General features: G+C 44.1%; 1 protein-coding gene across 2 annotated transcripts in view; it reads left to right on the plus strand.

Moving 5' to 3' along the window:
- Positions 1 to 211: 211 nt before the first annotated feature.
- Positions 212 to 26896, plus strand: part of sema4e (semaphorin 4e) — a 34027-nt gene continuing 7342 nt past the window's right edge. The window contains exons 1-13 of one of the 2 annotated variants that reach the window (XM_080777188.1): positions 212 to 718; positions 6095 to 6268; positions 6664 to 6870; positions 8104 to 8249; positions 9088 to 9150; positions 11098 to 11196; positions 13093 to 13192; positions 14425 to 14547; positions 18148 to 18299; positions 19125 to 19303; positions 20780 to 20936; positions 23113 to 23335; positions 26222 to 26337. In XM_080777188.1, the coding sequence (XP_080633314.1) occupies positions 6223 to 6268; positions 6664 to 6870; positions 8104 to 8249; positions 9088 to 9150; positions 11098 to 11196; positions 13093 to 13192; positions 14425 to 14547; positions 18148 to 18299; positions 19125 to 19303; positions 20780 to 20936; positions 23113 to 23335; positions 26222 to 26337 (1611 nt within the window). In that variant the 5' untranslated portion in view covers positions 212 to 718; positions 6095 to 6222. Of the gene's footprint in view, positions 719 to 4029; positions 4086 to 6094; positions 6269 to 6663; positions 6871 to 8103; positions 8250 to 9087; positions 9151 to 11097; positions 11197 to 13092; positions 13193 to 14424; positions 14548 to 18147; positions 18300 to 19124; positions 19304 to 20779; positions 20937 to 23112; positions 23336 to 26221; positions 26338 to 26896 lie in introns of those variants that run through there. The other variant, XM_080777189.1, reaches the window with a different exon arrangement.

Here is a 26896-nt window from a genome sequence, read left to right on the forward strand (position 1 = left end):
CTTGTTTTACAGTCAGTGTTACACACACACACACGCACACACACGCACGCGCGAACACGCGCACGCACACAGCCACACACACAGTACACACACACCTCCCTCTCCCTCGCTCATCTTCAAACGACTCCCTCTGCTCTCGTCTCGTCCAATCACAGTGTTTTGGTGACAAACAGACGCTGTTCTTTCTGGTGACACAAAGAAGATAGGAGAGGAGAGGTCTCAGATCAGCACCTTGCACGCGCTCTGGGTCTGAGGGGTCTTTCTTTTACTCTGCATAATATGCTCAATCTCGACTAAAAAAAAAGAACCCGGGTTAAAGAAGCAAGCTGTCGAAACAGTCTGCTGTCTCTGCAAGTCTCACACATTCTTTCAATCACAGCGGGACGGCATGCGTTTCAACTCGCCTCAACAAAAAGAGACTTGTTCACAGGAGTAGGACGACAACAAAAAGACACTTTGGGGACAGCCGCGGGGTCGGGGACAAGTCCTGTACACAATCCGTCTGTATGTATGAATGAATGAATGAATGGTGTGGGGTCGCTGCACTTTGTCTTTGCCGTAAGTACGCCCGGTTTTATAGTAGTTTGGAGAAAAAAGGCGACCTATACCCACCTACCTACCTACCTGCTGCAGCCTGGGGCGTTCCTCATGCAATGCAACTTAATCTGGGAATCTATCAAGGAAGTTCAGTTGTTGCATTGCATGCAAAACATTGAAGGTAAGGCGGTAAAAAGCGTCATTGTGTTGGGAGAACTGTGATTTGTTCTGCATTTGTATTATTATTCTTGTTGTGATCACATAATGGTCATAAGATAATTGCTGTATGAGGTAAACTATACGTGTGTACTGTGAATGATTATGGATTGATTAGTTTTAAGACGTTTGGTGTATGTATGGTGTTGGTGTTGCAGAATTAGCTCTGTGTCAGGGTGTGTCTAGTACTATACAGTCAGTAGGCTGCTACACTGTACACCACACACACACACACACACACACACACACACACACACACACAGTACACACAGTACACACAGAGCTGGCGATCGAGTATTTTATTTGTCACTGTGTGAGTGTGTCATTGTGTTTGTGCAAGCAAAGTGCATGTTATGACTCTAGATAGAAGTAGAACACTGTTGTAAACAAGATAGTCTTTAAAACACATGATTGCAGTTCATACACCTGCTGCTATGCACGCAGTCGGTGGTGGAAGTATAGCTCTGGTCCATAGCCTTCTACTGCTTCAAGGCTATGGACCAGAGCTAGTGGAAGTATACTAAGTAAAAGTATCAATACCACAAATCCACAATCTAGACATACTCAGTACTGGCATAAAAAGTAGGTAGCCTACGGTTATATATGCTATATATATAAAGGCTCTTCACCATATGAAGAGAGTTGGTGTAGATGTGGAAAAATAACTCGCCAAGTAGGCCTACAGTGCAACTTAGGTGTGTTTTTAAGAGTGGTTAAACTGAAGTGATTCCAAATGCTATCAAAGTATTCTGCACCACTGGACGTCACGACACCCTTTGAGAAACCTTAGGATTGTTTGCCCTTAAGGAACTCCTGGGCATACCTGCTTGGATACCCCACTCTGACAACTACTGTTTTTGGCCGAAATTCTTAGGTGAAGACTTACCACAAGTCAGTCAGTCACATAGAAACGACACAAGTCAGTCAGTCTCATAGTGACTGACTGACGACAGTCAGTCACATAGAAACGGACTGTATCAAATGTGACTGACTGTCGTAAACGATACAGAGACACTTCCCCGACAATATCACAGAGACAGTTTGTTTATTTTTGGACCACAATTCTTATTTGAGACGATTTTAAGATGACCCCAATGTTATTCTCCATAGAGGAAGAACGTCCACGAACCCCTTGGAACCAGGGGATGAGCGAGTGACTTTCAGGACTTTCAAAAGAATAACCACATAACATCTAATCTTTTATCATAGTTCAACTCTGCTGTCCAAAGTATTAACTTTTCAGGAAAGACAAACAAAACACATGTCTTTAGAACAACACAATATAGGCTACTGCTTTGTCAAAGTTGGCATGGCAACTTTATAAATTGTCAGAGACTTGAACGTGTGTCTTTATAATATTAGCATCACAAATGGAGATAGCTGGTTTCTCCCCGACATAAACAAAATCTAAAAATCAATTCAGTCAGGTGAAGGAATGCTTTCTCTTAGCCCAGCCATGTGACTTTTATAGCTTGGCAGTGCATTGCGGTCTGCACTGCACAATAGTGGGAGAATGCAGATGGTTGTAATTTAAGTTGAATTCCTATTTAACCCATTCTGACCGGGCACCCATTTTGGTGTTAGCATCATGTTGTGCTTTAGCTATTGAAAAATAGCAGATCTACAAGCTCATAGCGTGCCACCGAGTGGCGCGCTACGAGCTTGTAGGTCTGCTATTTTTGAAAAATCGAATAGCGACTGACATTTTTATAATCTGATCTCAGGTCAGAATGGGTTAATCAGACCAGTGTGTGTCCAGTGGAAAACCTCGTATGAATCTGATCTCAGGTCAGAATGGGTTAATGGGACGCTGGTATAAGAGGAGAGCGGCTGCTGAATGCACTGCATGCTCATACGTAATTAAACGGGCATAATTTCAACCAAAACAAGAAGCCCAAAGTGGGCTGTTGCATTTTTATGTGTATCCCCTCCCATATTAGTTCACTATTAAAGCAGGGGTTCTCAAACCTTTTTTGGACCACAATAGTAATATGTATTTGGCCGCAGAGAACCATCTGAACATATTTTGTGCAAGGGACCCCAGCATTTGTGTTGTTTAAGTGTGTAATTCGTTCCCCAAATGCATCATATATTTGTTGTGAAGTCTGTTTTTCAAGTACTCTTATTTATATAGGGCTAAATGTGCTAATTTCTGATACTATATTACCTCATTTTGTTTGGGGACCCCTTGAACCAAATCGAGGACCCCTGGGGGTTCTCGTACCCCACTGTATTAGGGTTCAAGTCCTGTGGTTTTCTGAAAATGTACCAATCCTTTGAGCAACCCATGACGTGTCAACGTACTTGGACTTGACATTAACTTATTTGATGTGGAAACTACAATCACGGACGAACCAGATGCGTTGCTTAAAGTGTATATTAGCACAAGACAAGTACGTGCTAGTTTTCAACATCTGTGACTGTCCACAGGTTAAGACATGGCATTGCATTAGGCCTGTCACAACAGTTATTGCACAATTGCATATCATCGCAATCGTCTGTGTGACAATTCATTGTCAAGTTGAATTTCATGACTATGACAGGCCCTACATGTCATCTCTGTCGGGTAGAAACCTCACATGTCCAAAACTGTTACTTTACATTGATCAATACTTGATAAAAAAAAAAGCTTCTAATATATTATTTATGCCCCAAAATCTATAACTCTCACACTATTAAGGCAACCGGCCGGTTCCACGCACTGCACAAGGTGCCCTTTTTTCACTCGAGCACCTGCCCCTCTAAATGTCTACATGTGCACGCCACTGTTTCCAGGATTCAAATTGAAAAAAAAAGTACCAGATCTACAAGCTCGAAAGAAACGTGTCTCTTCGTGCCACGTTTTCGAGCTTGTGGATTTGCTACTTTTGGTACTATTGTGTGACACTGTAGTATGATCAAGTAGGGCTTTGGGCGGGAACCCCTTTTGGTGTTTTAACTAAGCATTCTGTTCTACTTTAGCTATTGAAAAATAGCAGATCTACAAGCTCATAGCGCGCCACCGAGTGGCGCACTATGAACTTGTAGGTCTGCTATTTTTTGAAAAGCCGTAAAAATGCGGCACAAATCTTTGAATATATATTCTTTCAGAAGACTTTTTTATAAATTTCGACGTCAGGCCTAAATGGGTTAAAAAAAAAAAAAAAGATAAAATATGGAGATAGGAGGTTTCTGCCCGACAGCGGTGATACAGAGTGTAGGATGCAGAGGTATTTGGGTGGTAGTTGGGTGTTGTCTGACGTCGTTGACGGGGTATGTGAAACATGTCATCCGTAGGGCGTTCTCTGACATGCTACGGCTCATCTGCAGAGACAAAGCATGCATGTCTGCAGGTAAGAACAGCAGCAGCAGCAGTTGTAGTAGTAGTGGTTTGGTTAATATCCTACTACTGCTATTAAAGTCAAGTCACTGGAAACCAGAGTAGTGTTTAATTGGGCTTGTAGTCCGTACTGTGAAGTAACATGAGTAGTTAGTTACTTTAACTTTTTACTCCACTGTCTAGATGAGCCCTTAATTGTCGTGAGTTTGTTGTGCAACAAACCCAGAGAGTCTCACACTTAAATATCTTGTGAAATTCCTTGTTTTGGGGAACGCACGCACACAACTTTGGCTTCATCTTGCACAAGCCGTGGCAGGCCATTCTGCAAGAATCTCTTGTGTTGTGTTAATAATAATGATGATAAAAAATATATAATATTTGTTTGCACCTTTTCATACAGGGTTGCAGTTCAAAGTGCTTCACACACACAGAGATACCGATATAGACATTTACAGCAAACGCCAGACAAAAACACAGCATATGGTGAACGCCGAACGGGAACGTACAACTAAAACCCTCAACGTGGCTCAGCTGCAGCATACCTGAGGCAATGAATATACATACAGTATAGGCCCACAGGTTGCATATTGAAAAACACGTTACATATCGAAATATAGCTCCGTAACCATTCCAAACGACCACAAGAAATAACATTCAATCAATAGCTTAAAAGTTAAAACCATAGACTAGAAACTTCAACTTCAACGAACTTTATTTTTCCTTTCGGAAACTTATTTTGTGCAGTGGTAAAGACAACAGGGATCACAGTACACACAAACACAGATACTATATATTATAAACGATCATAAAAACGACCTTTTAAGAGGAACTACTTAAAAGCATAATATATTAAAAATCTGTTCTATAAGTACTAATAATTAAAAATCTAAATATTTACTGTATGCAACCTATGAGTTCACTATAGTCCATCAGGGGGGGGGGGGTTGTTTGTTAGGGATTCCAACGAGGAGGGGGGGTTCAGCCTAGGTGTTCAAGAGTCTGATGGAGGTGGGCACAAAGCTAGCTAGAAACATATCATTAATAAAGTCAAGTGCTGAGGGACCATATATATACACAGTGCTAATTTAGAGAGTGCTAACCTAAAAAGTGCTAGGAGGTGTGTCCGCTTATGTGTAAACATTTCTGTGGAGTTCAGTTAGCCTCTCTAGTTATCCATTCACACTTGAGCACTATAAATATAAAAGATAACTATAACTGCATTGCTCTCCATTGTATGTGTGACGTGTGTATATATATATATATATATATATATATATATATATATATATATATATCGGTGTGAATTCTGCCATCCACTTGACTAAGCACGATTTTTAAAACTATATTTGTATGCTTGTAGTGCTCAGTGTGAAAGTGAATGGGCCTTTAGTTCCCCAGGAAGTATATGCTCCACAGAAAGGAAACGCTGCCTCTCCTATTTGCTGCTGTGTTGTGTTGTAGTGTGTTGTGGTGTAGTGTGTTGTGGTGTAGTGTGTTGTGGTGTAGTGTGTTGTAGTGTGTTGTGTTGTGTTGTAGGGTGATGTGATGTGGTGTGTTGGTGCTGCAGGAGAGGAGAGCTCAGCTAAGAGAGAGAGAGAGAGAGCGGTACACACACACACACACACACACACCCCTGCACCCCTGCTGAATGCCTTTCATGGCCCTGCATTACCATCACTATGGCCCTGACAGAATTATTGCCGCACTGACTTTAGCTCTCGGCGCGCTCGGCCCATTCGTCTGCAGCACTTCTTTTTAAACTTCTCGCACACGTTCGCCCGTTCCTCCTCCACCCGAGTCTCGCTTTTCTAGCCCTGTGTTAAATCTTTTGTCTTTGTGCCTCTGCAACGCGTATCCCTTCCCCTGACTCTCTCTCTCTCTCTCTCTCTCTCTCTCTCTCTCTCTCTCTGTCGGATGTGAACCGCGGTTTGTGATGTTCTGTTGAGAGAGAGAAACCCATGATATCCATGCAACCTTAATGTCTCTCAACCATCCCCCCTTTCCTCTCTTTGTTTTGGGTAGGTCAGTGCCATCCGTCTCTCGCTATGGACAGCCTGCTGAGTGGGGCCAGTGAAGGGGCCAGCAGTGCCCTCATCCAGTCAGCCCACATTTCCTCCTCCTCCTCCCCCAGTTAATGCGTTGCACTGTGCATGCATTGCATTGCATTCCCTTCTCCTCTGCTACGGTTAAAGACAGGTTTGTTACATTAACAACAGTATCCTCCACATTAATAGAGCACCGAAGTCTGACGCCAATATTGCTAGAGGGCACTAAGTCCACGAGTTTGTGTGCTTTTAAAATTTGCATTAAGAGCCCCATAGGGGGATCGCCTCATATAAGAACTGTTTGAAAACAAATAAATCATCCTGGAGGTTTCACTCATATTATGGATTTGAAGAATCAACTGAGAGAAAACGCTGATGTTAATTTGTTACATTTTCGCTAGAAACGGACTGTATCAAATGTGACTGACTGTCGTAAACGATACAGAGACACTTCCCCGACAATATCGCAGAGACAGTTTGTTTATTTTTGTACCACAATTCTTATATGAGACGATTTTAAGATGACCCCAATGTTATTCTCCATAGAGGAAGAACGTCCACGAACCCCTTTGGAACCAGGGGATGAGCGAGTGACATCAGGACTTCCAAACGAAAAGGGGGCCATGATGATGATGACACCTCGTCCTCTATTGCTGCTGGCCCTTCTGTGTGTCGCCTGGCTCCGCCCCCTTCCCCTGGCCGCGGCTCTGGATGACTTGGACTTGGACTCCCGCAAAACGGTGCCCTATCACAGTGAGTCTGTCCCATCCCGTCGTCCTGTCCCAGGCTTTGTCTGTAGTTTAGAGGTTTTTTGCCAGGTGCTCTAAAAAATGAAAAGCGCCTGGATTACATTTGTAACTGAGAGCCTGCCATTGCGCAAATTCCAGCTTTGCACAATGGCAGGAGAAACACTTTTATTTAATTTTTTTCAAAATTAGTTACTCTTCACATACTAGAGCATGTCTGAAAAAATGTCATGACATGACATGTAAATATGAAATAAATGCTTAAACATGTAATGTTGGAGACCACAGAAGTGAACCTTTCAAGCCTGTTTTCTCAACTCGCTGTTTCTCTGCAAGACATTACTCTATAAGCCATATCTCCAAAACTAGTGGGTCAAACTGAACAACCAATATATCTATTTGAAGCTATGATTCCCTGCTTTAATGACATTCAGATGACTAACTCCTCTGTATTATTAACATGATCTTTTAGGTGACAACGGGCATCTGTTCCATGAGGACGGGGTGACTAAAGTCTCATACATACTCCAGTTTTTGGTGATAAGAGTTGAGGCCATCATACTCGCGGTGATGTCCTTAAGGATTGACCCCGCCTCCCTGTGGTTTACCCAACTTCTAGACCAATCAGTGAACGGGGTGATAGCTCCAGAGTGAAAAGACTTGTCTGATAGTAAAAACAGAGAGATGGGTCTGTGTTCGCGGTGATAGCTGATCATCACCACGACTGACGTAATGGTGTAGTTTTCCAACCCTTTAAAAACTACACCGCAGTGATAACCTATCACCAAAAACTGGAGTATGTATTGTATTGGAGTATGTATTGTATTGTTAACGTGATCTTTTAGGTGCCAATGGGCATCTGTTCAATGAGGACTGGGTGACTAACTCCTCTGTATTGTTAACGTGATCTTTTAGGTGCCAACGGGCATCTGTTCAATGAGGACTGGGTGACTAACTCTTCTGTATTGTTAACTGTTTAGGTGCCAACGGGCATCTGTTCAATGAGGACTGGGTGACTAACTCCTCTGTATTGTGGACTGTTTAGGTGCCAACGGGCACCTGTTCCGTGAGGACGGGGTGACTAACTCCTCTGTATTGTTAACTGTTTATGTGCCAACGGGCACCTGTTCCGTGAGGACGGGGTGACTAACTCCTCTGTATTGTTAACTGTTTAGGTGCCAACGGGCACCTGTTCCGTGAGGACGGGGTGACTAACTCCTCTGTATTGTTAACTGTTTAGGTGCCAACGGGCACCTGTTCCGTGAGGACGGGGTGACCAACTACTCCACCATGCTGCTGAGAGAAGACCTGGGTCTGCTGCTGGTGGGAGCCAGGGAGGCTGTGTACGCCCTGGACCTCAGGGACATCTCCAACAAGAAGGCTGAGGTCTGTATTATTATCATTATTACATTTGCTATAATAATAATAATTATAGTCGACTAGTAATCCACTAGTTGACCTTGTTGGTACTAGTTGACTAGTTGATTTTCTTTTCCTCCCATTTTTGGAGGCCTCAAAATCAGGTAGATTATAGTTGTAGTCACCAATGTACACAGGTTTTAATATTATTAACAAAAAAACAACAAAAATCAAAACAAAACTTTTTTTAAAAACATAATAGTCTACTAGTAAACTAGTAAACTAGGCAACTAGTAAACATCACTAGAAGTGAAAGCCCTGGGCCTCGGGGACATCTTCAACAAGCAGGTTGAGGTGAGAATGATGTCTTTTTGAAAAGTGTTGAAAGTGATTAAAAGTTCGAGCTCTCAGGATTGGAGCAACTCGAACTCGGTCTGTATTCTCAGTACCAGGGGTGGCCAGGCCAATACTACTTCTAAATCAATAACACGATTATAAAAAAAATAGCAGATCTAAATTCACTTGAAGTTTATTCTACAGACCGAAGGCTTGTTCCGCTCGTGAACGGTTGGTTTACAGGTCTTATGTCTGTCCCAGCTGGACTATGGCGACACTATTTTAAACCTAACCTCCCACGGGGCAGCACACCTAAACCTAACCTCCCACGGGGCAGCACACCTAAACCTAACCTTAACCCATGTCTAACCAATGACTAGTCTAAACTAAGTATGCACCCCGGTCCTCTACTTCTTGTCTGCCTCTTGGACAGTTCACACTCAAAAAAGAGACTGTCTCAATGTGTGTGTTTTTTTTTACTGGTTTAATTAAAAGCACTGATGTACAAAATGAACACGTCTCATTCCAGGTGAGCTGGGAGGTGACGTCTCAGCAGCAAGAGGACTGTCAAAACAAAGGCAAGGATCCACAGGTAGGTTCAGATCAGTGTTTATAGAATCCACAGGTAGGTTCAGATCAGTGTTTATAGAATCCACAGGTAGGTTCAGATCGGTGTTTAGAATCCACAGGTAGGTTCAGATCAGTGTTTAGAATCCACAGGTAGGTTCAGATCAGTGATAGAATCCACAGGTAGGTTCAGATCAGTGTTTAGAATCCACAGGTAGGTTCAGATCAGTGTTTATAGAATCCACAGGTAGGTTCAGATCAGTGTTTAGAATCCACAGGTAGGTTCAGATCAGTGTTTAGAATCCACAGGTAGGTGCAGATCAGTGTTTAGAATCCACAGGTAGGTTCAGATCAGTGATAGAATCCACAGGTAGGTTCAGATCAGTGTTTAGAATCCACAGGTAGGTTCAGATCAGTGATAGAATCCACAGGTAGGTTCAGATCAGTGTTTATAGAATCCACAGGTAGGTTCAGATCAGTGATAGAATCCACAGGTAGGTTCAGATCAGTGATAGAATCCACAGGTAGGTTCAGATCAGTGATAGAATCCACAGGTAGGTTCAGATCAGTGTTTATAGAATCCACAGGTAGGTTCAGATCAGTGTTTATAGAATCCACAGGTAGGTTCAGATCAGTGATAGAATCCACAGGTAGGTTCAGATCAGTGATAGAATCCACAGGTAGGTTCAGATCAGTGATAGAATCCACAGGTAGGTTCAGATCAGTGTTTAGAACCCTCAGGTGGGTGCAGATCAGTGTTTATAGAATCCACAGGTAGGTTCAGATCAGTGTTTAGAACCCTCAGGTGGGTTCAGATCAGTGTTTATAGAATCCACAGGTAGGTTCAGATCAGTGTTTATAGAATCCACAGGTAGGTTCAGATCAGTGATAGAATCCACAGGTAGGTTCAGATCAGTGATAGAATCCACAGGTAGGTTCAGATCAGTGATAGAATCCACAGGTAGGTTCAGATCAGTGATAGAATCCACAGGTAGGTTCAGATCAGTGTTTAGAATCCACAGGTAGGTTCAGATCAGTGTTTATAGAATCCACAGGTAGGTTCAGATCAGAGATAGAATCCACAGGTAGGTTCAGATCAGTGTTTATAGAATCCACAGGTAGGTTCAGATCAGTGATAGAATCCACAGGTAGGTTCAGATCAGTGATAGAATCCACAGGTAGGTTCAGATCAGTGATAGAATCCACAGGTAGGTTCAGATCAGTGTTTATAGAATCCACAGGTAGGTTCAGATCAGTGTTTATAGAATCCACAGGTAGGTTCAGATCAGTGATAGAATCCACAGGTAGGTTCAGATCAGTGTTTAGAACCCTCAGGTGGGTGCAGATCAGACCAGTGTTTGACTGCACATTCGGATTTCGTTTTTGTCATAGTCTTTTTCTCCATTTCTGAATATACCGTAATTTCCGGACTATAAGCCGCTACTTTTTTCCCCATGCTTTGAACCCTGCAGTCTATTATATACAACAGGTGTGGCTAATCTATGGATTTTTACAGCTAACGGCCACCAGGGGACCTTCTAAATCTATCTCTATGGCCACCTGCGGCTTATAGTCCAGTGCGGCTTGTATATCTGTACACATTTGGTTTTTTCCCCCTAAATTTAGCTGGTGCGCTTTATAGTCCGGAAATTACGGTACATTGAGCCCTGCCTATACGCACGCGCCTCAGAGCATAAGACTTTGTTGCCTGCTAGTTTTACAACAAACTGTTTAATCACTTCCAATTCCACTTTTTTCTTTCTTTAATCCTGTATGAGTTCTATCTCCTGATTGGATCAAATTGGAATCCTGAACTGTAACCTTTCCATTTTAATAAAGAACTGGAGAGATGAGAGAAGACCCCCAATACTGAATTCCATACTGCAACATGACTACAATCAGTGTACCAAACTAATTTGACTTATTTATAAAAAATAACATCACTTGTCTTACACTCTTAATGTACTTGCAGGTTGACTGTAAGAACTACATCCGGACACTTCATGCGATGGAGGATGGCCGAATGTATGTGTGTGGAACCAACGCATTCGACCCGGCATGCAGATACATGGTGAGACACATCATTACCTAATTCCTGCATAGTATGCAGATACATGGTGAGAAACAGCATGTAGATACATGTTGGTGAGACACATCACTACCTACTTAGCATGTAGTAGATACACGTCAGTAGCAGACGGTACAGTATGTACGTACTATAGCAATGGTTCTCAAACTTTTAATTCCAACGACCCCACGATGACTCAGAGAAAGTGTACAAATGGAGCCCTTGCACACTCGTGGAGTTATGGTACTGTAAGGGGTCCATTTGGAGTTAACCCATTCTGACCTGAGATCAGATTCTATACGAGGTTTCCATTGGACACACACATGTCTGATGAACCCATTCTGACCTGAGATCAGATTCTAAAAATGTCAGTCGTTCTTCGATTTTTCAAAAATAGCAGACCTACAAGCTCGTAGCGCGCCACTCGGTGGCGCGCTATGAGCTTGTAGATCTGCTGTTTTTCAATAGCTAATAGCATGATGCTAACACCAAAAGGGGTTCCCGTTCAGAATGGGTTAAAGACCCTGTGTGCAACTTCAAAAAAGGAAGACAAAAATAATAATATTTGTGAACATCGAACTTATTACGCAAACCAATGAAGCCCTATTAAACAACATTCACACAGCGCACGCATCGATGCGTTGCGAGCTTGTAGATATGGCTATGCTTGAGAATTTCTTCATCCAAAAAGTCACATTTAATGAGCGATATGTCAGCCAGAGCAACATATTGGTGTGCCTTGTAGGACCTACGGTATCGTCTATGTCCGTCTCCCCTTTTATTGTGATTGATTTTAAGACGAGGACTTTTCTTGTGCAGTCGTACACAGATGATTTTAACCAGGACGTTTATTGTGCGGTCGTACACAGATGATTTTAACCAGGACGTTTCTTGTGCGGTCGTACACAGATGATTTTAACCAGGACGTTTCTTTTGCAGTCGTACACAGATGATTTTAACCAGGACGTTTCTTTTGCAGTCGTACACAGATGATTTTAACCAGGACGTTTCTTTTGCAGTCGTACACAGATGATTTTAACCAGGACGTTTCTTGTGCGGTCGTACACAGATGATTTTAACCAGGACGTTTCTTTTGCAGTCGTACACAGATGATTTTAACCAGGACGTTTATTGTGCGGTCGTACACAGATGATTTTAACCAGGACGTTTCTTTTGCAGTCGTACACAGATGATTTTAACCAGGACGTTTCTTTTGCAGTCGTACACAGATGATTTTAACCAGGACATTTCTTGTGCGGTCGTACACAGATGATTTTAACCAGGACGTTTCTTTTGCAGTCGTACACAGATGATTTTAACCAGGACATTTCTTGTGCGGTCGTACACAGATGATTTTAACCAGGACATTTCTTGTGCGGTCGTACACAGATGATTTTAACCAGGACGTTTCTTGTGCGGTCGTACACAGATGATTTTAACCAGGACATTTCTTGTGCGGTCGTACACAGATGATTTTAACCAGGACATTTCTTGTGCGGTCGTACACAGATGATTTTAACCAGGACGTTTCTTTTGCAGTCGTACACAGATGATTTTAACCAGGACATTTCTTGTGCGGTCGTACACAGATGATTTTAACCAGGACGTTTCTTTTGCAGTCGTACACAGATGATTTTAACCAGGACATTTCTTGTGCGGTCGTACACAGATGATTTTAACCAGGACATTTCTTGTGCGGTCGTACACAGATGATTTTAATGCAGACGTTTATTGTGCGGTCGTACACAGATGATTTTAATGCAGACGTTTATTGTGCGGTCGTACACAGATGATTTTAATGCAGACGTTTATTGTGCGGTCGTACTCAGATGATTTTAACCAGGACGTTTATTGTGCGGTCGTACTCAGATGATTTTAACCAGGACGTTTCTTTTGCAGTCGTACACAGATGGAACTCTGGCTCTGGAGGACAAAGAAGAAGACGGCAAAGGGAAGTGTCCCTTTGACCCGTTCCAGAGATACTCCTCCATCATGGTTGGTGAGTGACAGACCGAAAACCCCATTCTGGCAGCCAGCTCATAGCCTCCCAGTCCATATCTCCGGGGATCGAATCCTGCTGACGTCACTATTTTTCCAACAACCACAGACTACTATATTGGTCCGATCGAGTATATTTTTAGACCACGACGGAGGGGCGCCATCTCAAGCGAACTTGAGCCACGAGAGACACCACCGAGTGCGCTAAAGCGTGCAAGTCGCCGTGTCGAATGTTGCAAAGTTAGCTTGAGCCGACTCAGCCCCGCCCGAGTTGATCTGCATGTTGATCTGACCCCCCCATGCCAAAGCGCCAGCACTCGCCCAGCAGTCTGCCGTCAACGAGGCAGATGCGTGCACGCGACCTCGCTCTAAAGGGTGAGATCGCTATTTTCACTCCCTTGGACACTAATAAGGGAGAAGTGATCATTTCCTCTCCCGTTGGCCCACTGAAAGGCGGATTTGGTTTGCAGGTGTTGCGACAGAGTGACAGAGCCTCTGTGAACGGTTTTGAGGGATAAATATATCACTGACAAAAATCTAACTTCCTCTATCCACCGCTCTCCCCCTACTATGATTTGGCCTCACTTCTGTTCACAACAGCCTCACTTCTGTTCACAACAGCTTCACTTCTGTTCACAACAGCTTCACTTCTGTTCACAACAGCTTCACTTCTGTTCACAACAGCTTCACTTCTGTTCACAACAGCTTCACTTCTGTTCACAACAGCTTCACTTCTGTTCACAACAGCTTCACTTCTGTTCACAACAGCTTCACTTCTGTTCACAACAGCCAGAACACAGAAAATGAGTGACATTTGAGGCATTGTTTTTTTTTAACCGGAATCCAAAGCAAAGTACGCACATCTCTAAAAAACTTTCAGGTGCTGAACAAAAATATAGTTTTTTTTTTAAACCTTAGTTACTGTATATAGTATATACTTTCATTGACTGGAGGCCCACATGGCACTATACTAGGCTGAATGCTGACAATGCTTTTTTTCCACTCTACATCGAATGTCTTTGCCGAAAATAGTTGATGAACAAGCTTGCAACGCAACGAATTGTGGGCTTGTTAATTGGATATTTTCGGCGAATGTTAGTTCACCCCCAGAATAAGGACGCTACTATAGTATATACTATAGACGATACTGTAGTTTGGTTGTTGCAGATATGTGTTGTCTAAGAGTGTGTGTGTGTGTGTGTGTGTGTGTGTGTGTGTGTGTGTGTGTGTCAGGGGACGACCTCTACTCGGCCACCTCTATGAACTTCCTGGGTTCTGAGCCTGTGGTGATGCGCAGCTCTGCAGCCTCTGCGGTCAGCTCGGTGCGCACCGACTTCAAGAGCTCCTGGCTCAACGGTAAGACCTGCCCCTCCCAGCATGCAATGCTGCATGGAACCCAATGGGGATGCGTTGATACATTGTCCCTTTTAGGCCTGAGGACGATTCTACAAATGCCTTCTAAATCCTTGAAAGTATTCTGAAAAATCCATGTTTCTATGTTGGTGGTTCTCAAAGTTTTTCATGCCCAGGACCCGCAAAACTATATAGTATTTGTTGTTCCAGGGACCCCCCCCCCCCCAGAAGCAAGGTTTTGAGTTAAAAACGTCTGAAAGAATATATATTCAAAGATTTGCCTCACATTTTCAAGATTTTTCAATATTTTTTAATAGCTAAAGTATAACATAATGCTTAACCCATTCTGAACGGGAACCCATTTTGGTGTTGGCACCATGTTATGCTTTAGCTATTGAAAAATAGCAGATCTACAAGCTCATAGCGCGCCACCGAGTGGCGCGCTACGAGCTTGTAGGTCTGCTATTTTTGAAAAATCGAAGAGCGACTGACATTTTTTAGAATCTGATCTCGGGTCAGAATGGGTTAATCAGACCAGCGTGTGTCCAGTGGAAACCTCGTATGAATCTGATCTCAGGTCAGAATGGGTTAATCAGACCAGTGTGTGTCCCGTGGAAACCTCGTATGAATCTGATCTCAGGTCAGAATGGGTTAAGGGTTCCCGTTCAGAATGGGTTTTTATTATCCGTGGTGGAAACCACTGATGATAATAATAAGAATAATGTATCAGTACTGAGTACATTTACTCAAGTACTGTACATGGTAACATTTTGAGGTACTTGTACGTCTATAGTCCACTACATCTCGGATCCAACTATTGCACTTTCACTCCACTACATTCCTTTTTTACTACTACTTTGTAGAATTTCATTATTAGTGCAAAAACATACATTAACCACTTCATTTCGACCATTTGAAAATAGGCGATCTACAAGCTCAAAATGCGGGAGATTTTACTCCTATGGATATGAAGCATGGTGTAAAAGTAGTAACCTATCCAAAAAGTAACAATGTATTTTTTTTCTCCAAACACAGACAATCAATTGATTGATTGATTGAAATATGTATTAACAGTTTGCGGAATTACAGTACATTTAAAGCACAAACTCAATACAAAGACTGTTAACTGTGAGTGGACGACCCAATTAAGCATTACACATTGTTTACAAGAGGGTCCACCTTGTTCAATTCATCAAAACATTTAGAGACGTACAAATAGACACTTCTATACAGACAAAGAACAGAGCAGGAGGGGGGATCAAATGTAACTCAATGTCATAAACGACACACAGTCCTCATATTCCTGACAGAATCTCCGGGTGGTTTGTTTAGTTTTTCTTATATGACTCTATCGAAGATTTCTCTATGGGATTTTCAAGACGATAATAACACAGTGACCCAGGCAGGGCTAGTGGGACTGACACCAGATACTCTTGTTTGTAGGGATGTTCAGATCACGTTTCTTTGCTCCCGATCCAATTTGATTTTGAGCATCTGCCAATATCGATAAAAAACACGTTTTTGCCATATCACAATAGTACAATAACCCAAACCACAGACACTATCCAGTCTAATTTCATGATATGGATATAATATTGATATTAAGGATGTCCCGATTACGTTTTTTTGGCTCCCGATCCCGATTCCGATCTTTTGAAAATGACGTGGTCGGCCCGATTTCCGATCACCCGATCCAATCGGGACAACCCTAATTGTTAGTATTGCAGGGTGTCTTGTCTGGTATCTTTACTGACCTTAGCAGTGAAGATCAGAATGAATATTTTCTCCAGAGCCCACCTTCATCTCCAGGTCTCAGATGTAATAATACTAGAATTTCGCGTGCGCAAATTCTATCTGTTTCTCCAGAGCCCACCTTCATCTCCATGTCTCAGATGTAATAATGTGTTCTATCATCTCTCCAGAGCCCACCTTCATCTCCATGGATCAGATGCAATAATGTGTTCTATCATCTCTCCAGAGCCCACCTTCATCTCCATGGATCAGATGTAATAATGTGTTCTATCATCTCTCCAGAGCCCACCTTCATCTCCATGTCTCAGATGTAATAATGTGTTCTATCATCTCTCCAGAGCCCACCTTCATCTCCATGTCTCAGATGTAATAATGTGTTCTATCATCTCTCCAGAGCCCACCTTCATCTCCATGTCTCAGATGTAATAATGTGTTCTATCGTCTCTCCAGAGCCCACCTTCATCTCCATGTCTCAGATGTAATAATGTGTTCTATCGTCTCTCCAGAGCCCACCTTCATCTCCATGTCTCAGATGTAATAATGTGTTCTATCATCTCTCCAGAGCCCACCTTCATCTCCATGGATCAGATGTAATAATGTGTTCTATCATCTCTCCAGAGCCCACCTTCATCTCCATGGATCAGATGTAATAATGTGTTCCATCATCTCTCCAGAGCCCACCTTCATCTCCATGGATCAGATGTAATAATGTGTTCTATCATCTCTCCAGAGCCCACCTTCATCTCCATGTCTCAGATGTAATAATGTGTTCTATCATCTCTCCAGAGCCCACCTTCATCTCCATGTCTCAGATGTAATAATGTGTTCTATCATCTCTCCAGAGCCCACCTTCATCTCCATGTCTCAGATGTAATAATGTGTTCTATCGTCTCTCCAGAGCCCACCTTCATCTCCATGGATCAGATGTAATAATGTGTTCTATCATCTCTCCAGAGCCCACCTTCATCTCCATGTCTCAGATGTAATAATGTGTTCTATCATCTCTCCAGAGCCCACCTTCATCTCCATGTCTCAGATGTAATAATGTGTTCTATCGTCTCTCCAGAGCCCACCTTCATCTCCATGTCTCAGATGTAATAATGTGTTCTATCGTCTCTCCAGAGCCCACCTTCATCTCCATGGATCAGATGTAATAATGTGTTCTATCATCTCTCCAGAGCCCACCTTCATCTCCATGTCTCAGATGTAATACTATTCTATCTGTCTCTCCAGAGCCCACCTTCATCTCCATGTCTCAGATGTAATAATGTGTTCTATCATCTCTCCAGAGCCCACCTTCATCTCCATGTCTCAGATGTAATAATGTGTTCTATCATCTCTCCAGAGCCCACCTTCATCTCCATGGATCAGATGTAATAATGTGTTCTATCGTCTCTCCAGAGCCCACCTTCATCTCCATGTCTCAGATGTAATAATGTGTTCTATCATCTCTCCAGAGCCCACCTTCATCTCCATGTCTCAGATGTAATAATGTGTTCTATCGTCTCTCCAGAGCCCACCTTCATCTCCATGGATCAGATGTAATAATGTGTTCTATCATCTCTCCAGAGCCCACCTTCATCTCCATGGATCAGATGTAATAATGTGTTCTATCATCTCTCCAGAGCCCACCTTCATCTCCATGTCTCAGATGTAATAATGTGTTCTATCATCTCTCCAGAGCCCACCTTCATCTCCATGGATCAGATGTAATAAATGTGTTCTATCATCTCTCCAGAGCCCACCTTCATCTCCATGGATCAGATGTAATAAATGTGTTCTATCATCTCTCCAGAGCCCACCTTCATCTCCATGGATCAGATGTAATAATGTGTTCTATCATCTCTCCAGAGCCCACCTTCATCTCCATGGATCAGATGCCAGAGAGCGATGCCAGCGAGGCGGGAGACGATGACAAGGTCTACCTTTTCTTCAGCGAGACCGCCGTGGAGTACGACTTCTACAACAAGCTGCTGGTGTCTAGGGTGGCGCGCGTCTGCAAGGTCTGTGTGCGTGTGTGTGTGTGTGTGTGTGTGCGCAAGGTAGAGCTCTGCACGGGCCTCCCGATTCCGTAAATACCCGACAGGACCCGAGACCCGTGCGGTTCGCATCTGTCTTTTATCATAATCACGCGGAGCCGGGTCGGAGTCGGCTGTACAGTATATCCCGCGGAACTCTAATGCGTCTCATTATGCGTTACACCGGTTCAGTGCCGTTAGAGCAGTGCAAAAAAAGGTTTTCCTGAAACTCTCAAGATGGACCAGAGGGGGACCGCATGTAATTCAGACAGGGCATTAGTCCGACATGCTAATGCCCTAGCGTCTGCTCCCGTGCTTGCGGTTATGGCTAGGTTAGGAGATGAGGTGGGTTGTCATTTGTCGGACCAATGACTAGTCTGAACAACGTACTGCACCCGGACCAGAGCATGTACTGTACAGTACATGTACTGGTTTGTGACCAGTAATGCACCTTTCATGCTGTATTGAGGAATTTTATTTTTAGAGTCATGTGGAGACTGAAGGAGTCAAAGAATGTATTAATTATGGCCTTAACAGGAAGTGATTTTGGTTTTCTCATGCTCCTGGAAACATTGGAGGCAATGGGCAATGTGTATAAGTTTTTTATTTTTAACTGATCTGGGCTTTATGGAGTGCATCTTGATTAATTCATTAATTATTAGGCCTACTTTAAGAATCTTTTCAGGAAACTCCAGTGTTTGTACTTTTTCATTTTTTACCGGCAGTTTTCATTGTGCTTGACATTCATTGTGTTGTGTGTTGTGTGTTGTGTGTGTGTGTGTGTGCGTGTGCGTGTGTGTGCGCATCCAGGGGGACCTGGGCGGTCAGCGGACCCTGCAGAAGAAGTGGACCTCCTTCCTGAAGGCCAGGCTGGACTGTCCCGTCCTGGAGTCCCAGCTGCCGTACATCATCCAGGACACCTTCCTCTGGTGTGACCCGCTGAGGAACTGGAAGCACTGCATGTTCTACGCCGTCTTCACGCCACAGTCGTAAGTTGGAGGGAGAGAGAATTATCTATATTTGTGTGAATTGCGGATTCGAATGAAAATCAACCGTATGCAATGGAGCCACCAGGCTTTGCTGTTAAGCGTTGTCCGACTATTACTGACCCTAACCCTAAATCTGACCCGAACAAACCTATCGTAGCCACGCGCCATCTGCAGAGTGCAGAATGTAACCGCTTCTGACAGAGGACCAGCCAGCAAAGCCAGAAAAAAAACAATAGAACTAATTTATTTAATTAAGCCTCAGACCTTCAACCAGGAACCTAACCTCAGTCTTTTTTTTGTTTTTTAACAGCCACGTAATTCCCTTAACCTCATATCAGTGTTAACCGGCCACGTGTCGTGAGTCAGTATCACAATGTTTTCGCCTGCTGGCTCCAGTAGGCTCCAGTAGGCTCCAGGCGAGCCTGCTGGCTCCAGTAGGCTCCAGTAGGCTCCAGGCGAGCCTGCTGGCTCCAGTAGGCTCCAGGCGAGCCTGCTGGCTCCAGTAGGCTCCAGTAGGCTCCAGGCGAGCCTGCTGGCTCCAGTAGGCTCCAGTAGGCTCCAGTAGGCTCCAGGCGAGTCTGCTGGCTCCAGTAGGCTCCAGTAGGCTCCAGGCGAGCCTGCTGGCTCCAGTAGGCTCCAGGCGAGCCTGCTGGCTCCAGTAGGCTCCAGGCGAGCCTGCTGGCTCCAGTAGGCTCCAGGCGAGCCTGCTGGCTCCAGTAGGCTCCAGTAGGCTCCAGGCGAGCCTGCTGGCTCCATTGCATTCCAGTGATAAGTAACCTAAACCTACTGGGGATTATCGGTTGATAACATTCGAAGCGGGTTAAATGTCGATGAGTCTGGAAGCTTGTCACGCACCAGAAACACTGTCATTTTTGGTTTTATTCCTAGTGATTTCAAGATATAAAAGAGTGTTTGAACTTTGCACTGGTCAAACTAGCGATAGAATACTTTGCTTTAAACCTCTATCTGCAGGTTGGCTGCAGTATTGCTATACTTTAAACTATTTCCAAAACTAGTAAATCCGCTCTAGAAATCAATTAAAACTAAGTGTGTAACGTGTGTGTGTGTGTGTGGGGGGGGGTCCTGATTCTGGAGGTGGGCTGTGTCTTTGATTTGTACATGGACCAGGCATTCCAAGATAAATATTCTAAGTATCAACCATTACTTGGAAGCATAACAAACTTGGAGTATTGCTGTAGATTTGCCATACTGATATTCGGAAGCCTGGGCCATGTGCATAAACTGACAACATGAGTGGCCTAAGAATAGCTGGCATGACAAAAAGCAAAGCCAAACAACTTGCCAAATACTGTTCTGTCTCTTCTGTTATAGGCAGTTTGTCTGTGTGGAGAAGGAGGTGCCATGTGTATCCTTAAGTGAACATGAACTGTCAACCCCGTTATATTTGTTTCCTTGTAAAATTAATTGTAATTTGTGGATTCAAATAAAGAAACCGAAATGTGTGTGTGGGTGCAGGGACTCGTCCGGCCTGTCGGCGGTGTGTGCGTACAACGTGCTGGACATCAGCAAGGTGTTCTCCGAGGGGAAGTACAAGACCCCCGTCACCGTGGAGACCTCCTTTGTGAAGTGGGTGATGTACAGCAAAGACGTGCCCTCCCCCCGGCCCGGAGCGGTGAGTCGGCCAAAAGCCTGCTCTCTCTCTCTGTGTGTGTGTGCGCGCGCACGTGTGTGCACGTGTGTGCTGGTCAGGAAGTTAATGGTTCTGTGTTTCCGTTCTTCTTTGGTTCCGTCCCCGCCCCCTCGTCCTCTCCGTTCCCATGGATTAAAAATAAATCTAAAACCTTTTCTTATTAAAGGATCGCGCCGATTTTTGTAATGCAATAGAATAGGGCATTGGACCCCCCCCCCCCATAACTCTTGAGTCCATACAAATGGACCCGGACGGTTCCATTCATAACTTAGTTACATGGATTCATTCATCCATCCATTCATTTTGTGATAACAGGAAAGAGCACGTCTTCACTTCCACAACATACAGACACGATATCACAGAGGATGTGTTGTAAGGGTTGGATCAGACTTTGAAGATATGGGCGGGTGTGTCATACCTTTGGTTCATTTGTTGGCCAACATCAGAGTTTGTAGATCTGCTGTTTTTGAAAAATCTTAAAAATGTGGCGCAAATCTTTGAATATATACATTCTTTCAGATTGAACGCTTTTAACTCAAATCTTTGCTTCTGGGGGGTCCCTTCTGGGGGGTCCCTTCTGGGGGGTCCCTGGATGGAACAACATATTTTGAGATGGGGGTCAGTGGCAAAATACAGATGATTCTGGAGGTCCTCGACATGAAAAAGGTTTGAGCACCACTGACACATGACTACCGGCATGGTGTAGGACCACTGACACATGACTACCGGCATGGTGTAGGACCACTGACACATGACTACCGGCATGGTGTAGGAGAAGGTTGAGCACCACTGACACATGACTACCGGCATGGTGTAGGAGAAGGTTGAGCACCACTGACACATGACTACCGGCATGGTGTAGGAGAAGGTTGAGCACCACTGACACATGACTACCGGCATGGTGTAGGAGAAGGTTGAGCACCACTGACACATGACTACCGGCATGGTGTAGGAGAAGGTTGAGCACCACTGACACATGACTACCGGCATGGTGTAGGAGAAGGTTGAGCACCACTGACACATGACTACCGGCATGGTGTAGGAGAAGGTTGAGCACCACTGACACATGACTACCGGCATGGTGTAGGAGAAGGTTGAGCACCACTGACACATGACTACCGGCATGGTGTAGGAGAAGGTTGAGCACCACTGACACATGACTACCGGCATGGTGTAGGAGAAGGTTGAGCACCACTGACACATGACTACCGGCATGGTGTAGGAGACACTGACACATGACTACCGGCATGGTGTAGGAGAGAGCTTTGATATGACTGGATAAGGAGCTTGGCTGACTCCTGGGTGAGGAAGTCTAATCCTTCGTGTGTTATATAGAGCATGATTTAGCCTGGGACCCCCTTGAACCCCCTCACAGACCCCGGGGACTCCCACACAGACCCCGGGGACTCCCACACGCAGATCCGATAGACCAAAGGTGGACATGCGATGCGAAAATGCGATGGTCCGACATGCGCTGCTGCCGTGCTTGTGGTTATGGTTAGGTTAGGGATTGAGGTTTCGGATCAATAGTATGTCGGAACTAAAGCCTGTACCCCAGGGACCCCCTCACAGACCCCGGGGACCCCCTCACAGACCCCGGGGACCCCCTCACAGAGGAGGCGGTCGACCTCCTTTTTGAGAACCACAGGTTTAAAGTTCTCCACCACAGTGGTGATGTACGGTCAAAGTACTCTACCCCTGTACTTGTGTCAAACATAGAGGTCAACAACCTAATGCCTTTATTCTCCTTTCAGAACGTCATGTGTGCAGTGGGTAAAACATGTGTGCAGTGCGTAAAACATGTGTGCAGTGGGTAAAACATCTAACCTAATGCCTTTATTCTCCTTTCAGAACGTCATGTGTGCAGTGGGTAAAACATCTAACCTAATGCCTTTATTCTCCTTTCAGAACGTCATGTGTGCAGTGGGTAAAACATCTAACCTAATGCCTTTATTCTCCTTTCAGAACGTCATGTGTGCAGTGGGTAAAACATCTAACCTAATGCCTTTATTCTCCTTTCAGAACCTCATGTGTGCAGTGGGTAAAACATCTAACCTAATGCCTTTATTCTCCTTTCAGAACCTCATGTGTGCAGTGGGTAAAACGTCATGTGTGCAGTGGGTAAAACATCTTGTGTGTCTTCGTGCTCCTCCTCCAGTGCATCGATGCCGAGGCCCGTAAGCAGGGCATCAACCGGACCCTGGATCTGCCCGACCGCACGCTGCAGTTCATCAGAGACAGGCCGCTGATGGACCAGGCCGTGCAGCCAATAGGAGAGAAGCCCCTGCTGGTGCGGAGGGGCGCCACGTTCACGCGCATCATAGTGGACCAGGTGCAGGCCGCGGACCAAGACATGTACCACGTCATGTTCATAGGAACAGGTGTGTGTGTGTGTGTGTGTGTGTGTGTGTGTGTACTGTGTAGCATGTTATGTTCATAGGTGTGTGTGTGTGTATAGCAGGGGTTTTCAGCCCTTTTCATGCCATGGCACATTATTTATTGGTCCTTTGAGCCACAGGCTAGGGCAGGGGTAGGCAACCTTTATTATCAGAAGAGCCATTTTTGTCCCCAAAACGTATTACAATTCTATCTGGAGCCGCAAAATATGTTTGCTTTAATAAAGCAAACTTTAATTATTTGTGTGCTAATTTCTCAAAGCATGTCAAGTATACTGTAGCAGTAAGCCAGCAGCATTGGTGGTGAAAACAAACATAGATGTCTTATCATGAATACATTCTTCTATTCTATTTTCCTTCATTAAATGTGATTCTTATTTTTATCTGGTGTATAGGCAACATTGTTTTGCAATATCAAAATGAAAGAATAACTTTATGCCTAGGCTACTACAAATTCAATAATAAATTATGTTTAAATGTAAAAAAGCAAAGAAAAGCAAAAGAAAACCTCTTATTCCTTTTCATACTTCTTTGCCGTAGCAACTGGGAGCCACGGGAGAGGGCCACATGAGCCACATGTGGCTCTAGAGCCACAGGTTTCCTACCCCCGGGCTAGGGCATTAAGCAACTAGTCGACTAGTAAATGCACTATGTCGACCTTGTTGGTACTAGTTGACCTCGGTCGGAGATGCGCTGCCACCCCCCGTCAATCATTTAATCCACGCTACGCGCCTGCCCTTTATTATAATAGCGAGCGGCCCATGTGACGTTAGCTGCTGCGGCTATACCCGATAACATGCTCGACGAGCCAAAAGCGTATTGATACTCGGGTCTCGATAAATGCCGAACCGGGTTTGTAATGGACCCGATTTTCGGGCTAAAACCCTACTCATTACTCTGGGTTCTAACGGAACACGGGACCGTAGTGTTGTTAATCTCTGGGTTCTAACAGAACGTGGGACTGTAGTGATAATGTTTTGGGTTCCAAACAGAACGTGGGACTGTAGTGATAATGTTTTGGGTTCCAAACAGAACGTGGGACTGTAGTGATAATGTTTTGGGTTCTAAACAGAACGTGGGACTGTAGTGATAATGTTTTGGGTTCTAAACAGAACGTGGGACTGTAGTGATAATGTTTTGGGTTCTAAACAGAACGTGGGACTGTAGTGATAATGTTTTGGGTTCTAAACAGAACGTGGGACTGTAGTGATAATGTTTTGGGTTCTAAACAGAACGTGGGACTGTAGTGATAATGTTTTGGGTTCTAAACAGAACGTGGGACTGTAGTGATAATGTTTTGGGTTCCAAACAGAACGTGGGACTGTAGTGATAATGTTTTGGGTTCTAACAGAACGTGGGACTGTAGTGATAATGTTTTGGGTTCCAAACAGAACGTGGGACTGTAGTGATAATGTTTTGGGTTCTAAACAGAACGTGGGACTGTAGTGATAATGTTTTGGGTTCTAAACAGAACGTGGGACTGTAGTGATAATGTTTTGGGTTCTAAACAGAACGTGGGACTGTAGTGATAATGTTTTGGGTTCTAACAGAACGTGGGACTGTAGTGATAATGTTTTGGGTTCTAAACAGAACGTGGGACTGTAGTGATAATGTTTTGGGTTCTAAACAGAACGTGGGACTGTAGTGATAATGTTTTGGGTTCTAAACAGAACGTGGGACTGTAGTGATAATGTTTTGGGTTCTAAACAGAACGTGGGACTGTAGTGATAATGTTTTGGGTTCTAAACAGAACGTGGGACTGTAGTGATAATGTTTTTGGGTTCTAAACAGAACGTGGGACTGCAGTGATAATGTTTTGGGTTCCAAACAGAACGTGGGACCGTAGTGATAATGTTTTGGGTTCTAAACAGAACGTGGGACTGTAGTGATAATGTTTTGGGTTCCAAACAGAACGTGGGACTGTAGTGATAATGTTTTGGGTTCTAAACAGAACGTGGGACTGTAGTGATAATGTTTTGGGTTCTAAACAGAACGTGGGACTGTAGTGATAATGTTTTGGGTTCTAAACAGAACGTGGGACCGTAGTGATAATGTTTTGGGTTCTAAACAGAACGTGGGACTGTAGTGATAATGTTTTGGGTTCCAAACAGAACGTGGGACTGTAGTGATAATGTTTTGGGTTCCAAACAGAACGTGGGACCGTAGTGATAATGTTTTGGGTTCTAAACAGAACGTGGGACTGTAGTGATAATGTTTTGGGTTCTAAACAGAACGTGGGACTGTAGTGATAATGTTTTGGGTTCCAAACAGAACGTGGGACTGTAGTGATAATGTTTTGGGTTCTAAACAGAACGTGGGACTGTAGTGATAATGTTTTGGGTTCCAAACAGAACGTGGGACTGTAGTGATAATGTTTTGGGTTCCAAACAGAACGTGGGACTGTAGTGATAATGTTTTGGGTTCCAAACAGAACGTGGGACTGTAGTGATAATGTTTTGGGTTCTAAACAGAACGTGGGACTGTAGTGATAATGTTTTGGGTTCCAAACAGAACGTGGGACTGTAGTGATAATGTTTTGGGTTCTAAACAGAACGTGGGACTGTAGTGATAATGTTTTGGGTTCCAAACAGAACGTGGGACTGTAGTGATAATGTTTTGGGTTCCAAACAGAACGTGGGACTGTAGTGATAATGTTTTGGGTTCTAAACAGAACGTGGGACTGTAGTGATAATGTTTTGGGTTCTAAACAGAACGTGGGACTGTAGTGATAATGTTTTGGGTTCTAAACAGAACGTGGGACTGTAGTGATAATGTTTTGGGTTCCAAACAGAACGTGGGACTGTAGTGATAATGTTTTGGGTTCTAAACAGAACGTGGGACTGTAGTGATAATGTTTTGGGTTCCAAACAGAACGTGGGACCGTAGTGAAAGCGGTGAACTTCGCTGACGAGATGTTCATCGTGGAGGAGGTGAAACTCTTCCAGACCGACGAGCCAATCAAAGTCCTCCGTTTCTCCGACACTACGGTAAGGCACTGCGGTGCGCGCCACGCCCTCTTAATCTTGTAAGAACAGGATTTGTTATGAAGTCAAAGCTCTATGTTGTGATCGTCATAGTTGGCAATAGAATGCTTGTTCCGTAGCATGGGTCTCCCCATCTCTCAATAGAATGCTTGTTCCGTAGCATGGGTCTCCCCATCGCTCAATAGAATGCTTGTTCCGTAGCACAGGTCTCCCCATCTCTCAATAGAATGCTTGTTCCGTAGAACGGGTCTCCCCATCTCTCAATAGAATGCTTGTTCCGTAGCATGGGTCTCCCCATCGCTCAATAGAATGCTTGTTCCGTAGCATGGGTCTCCCCATCGCTCAATAGAATGCTTGTTCCGTAGAACGGGTCTCCCCATCTCTCAATAGAATGCTTGTTCCGTAGCACAGGTCTCCCCATCTCTCAATAGAATGCTTGTTCCGTAGCACAGGTCTCCCCATCTCTCAATAGAATGCTTGTTCCGTAGCACAGGTCTCCCCATCTCTCAATAGAATGCTTGTTCCGTAGCACAGGTCTCCCCATCTCTCAATAGAATGCTTG

The sequence above is a fragment of the Protomyctophum bolini genome (genome assembly GCF_963924005.1).
Source record: "Protomyctophum bolini genome assembly, chromosome: 12".
In the NCBI taxonomy this organism is placed as follows: Eukaryota; Metazoa; Chordata; class Actinopteri; order Myctophiformes; family Myctophidae; genus Protomyctophum; species Protomyctophum bolini.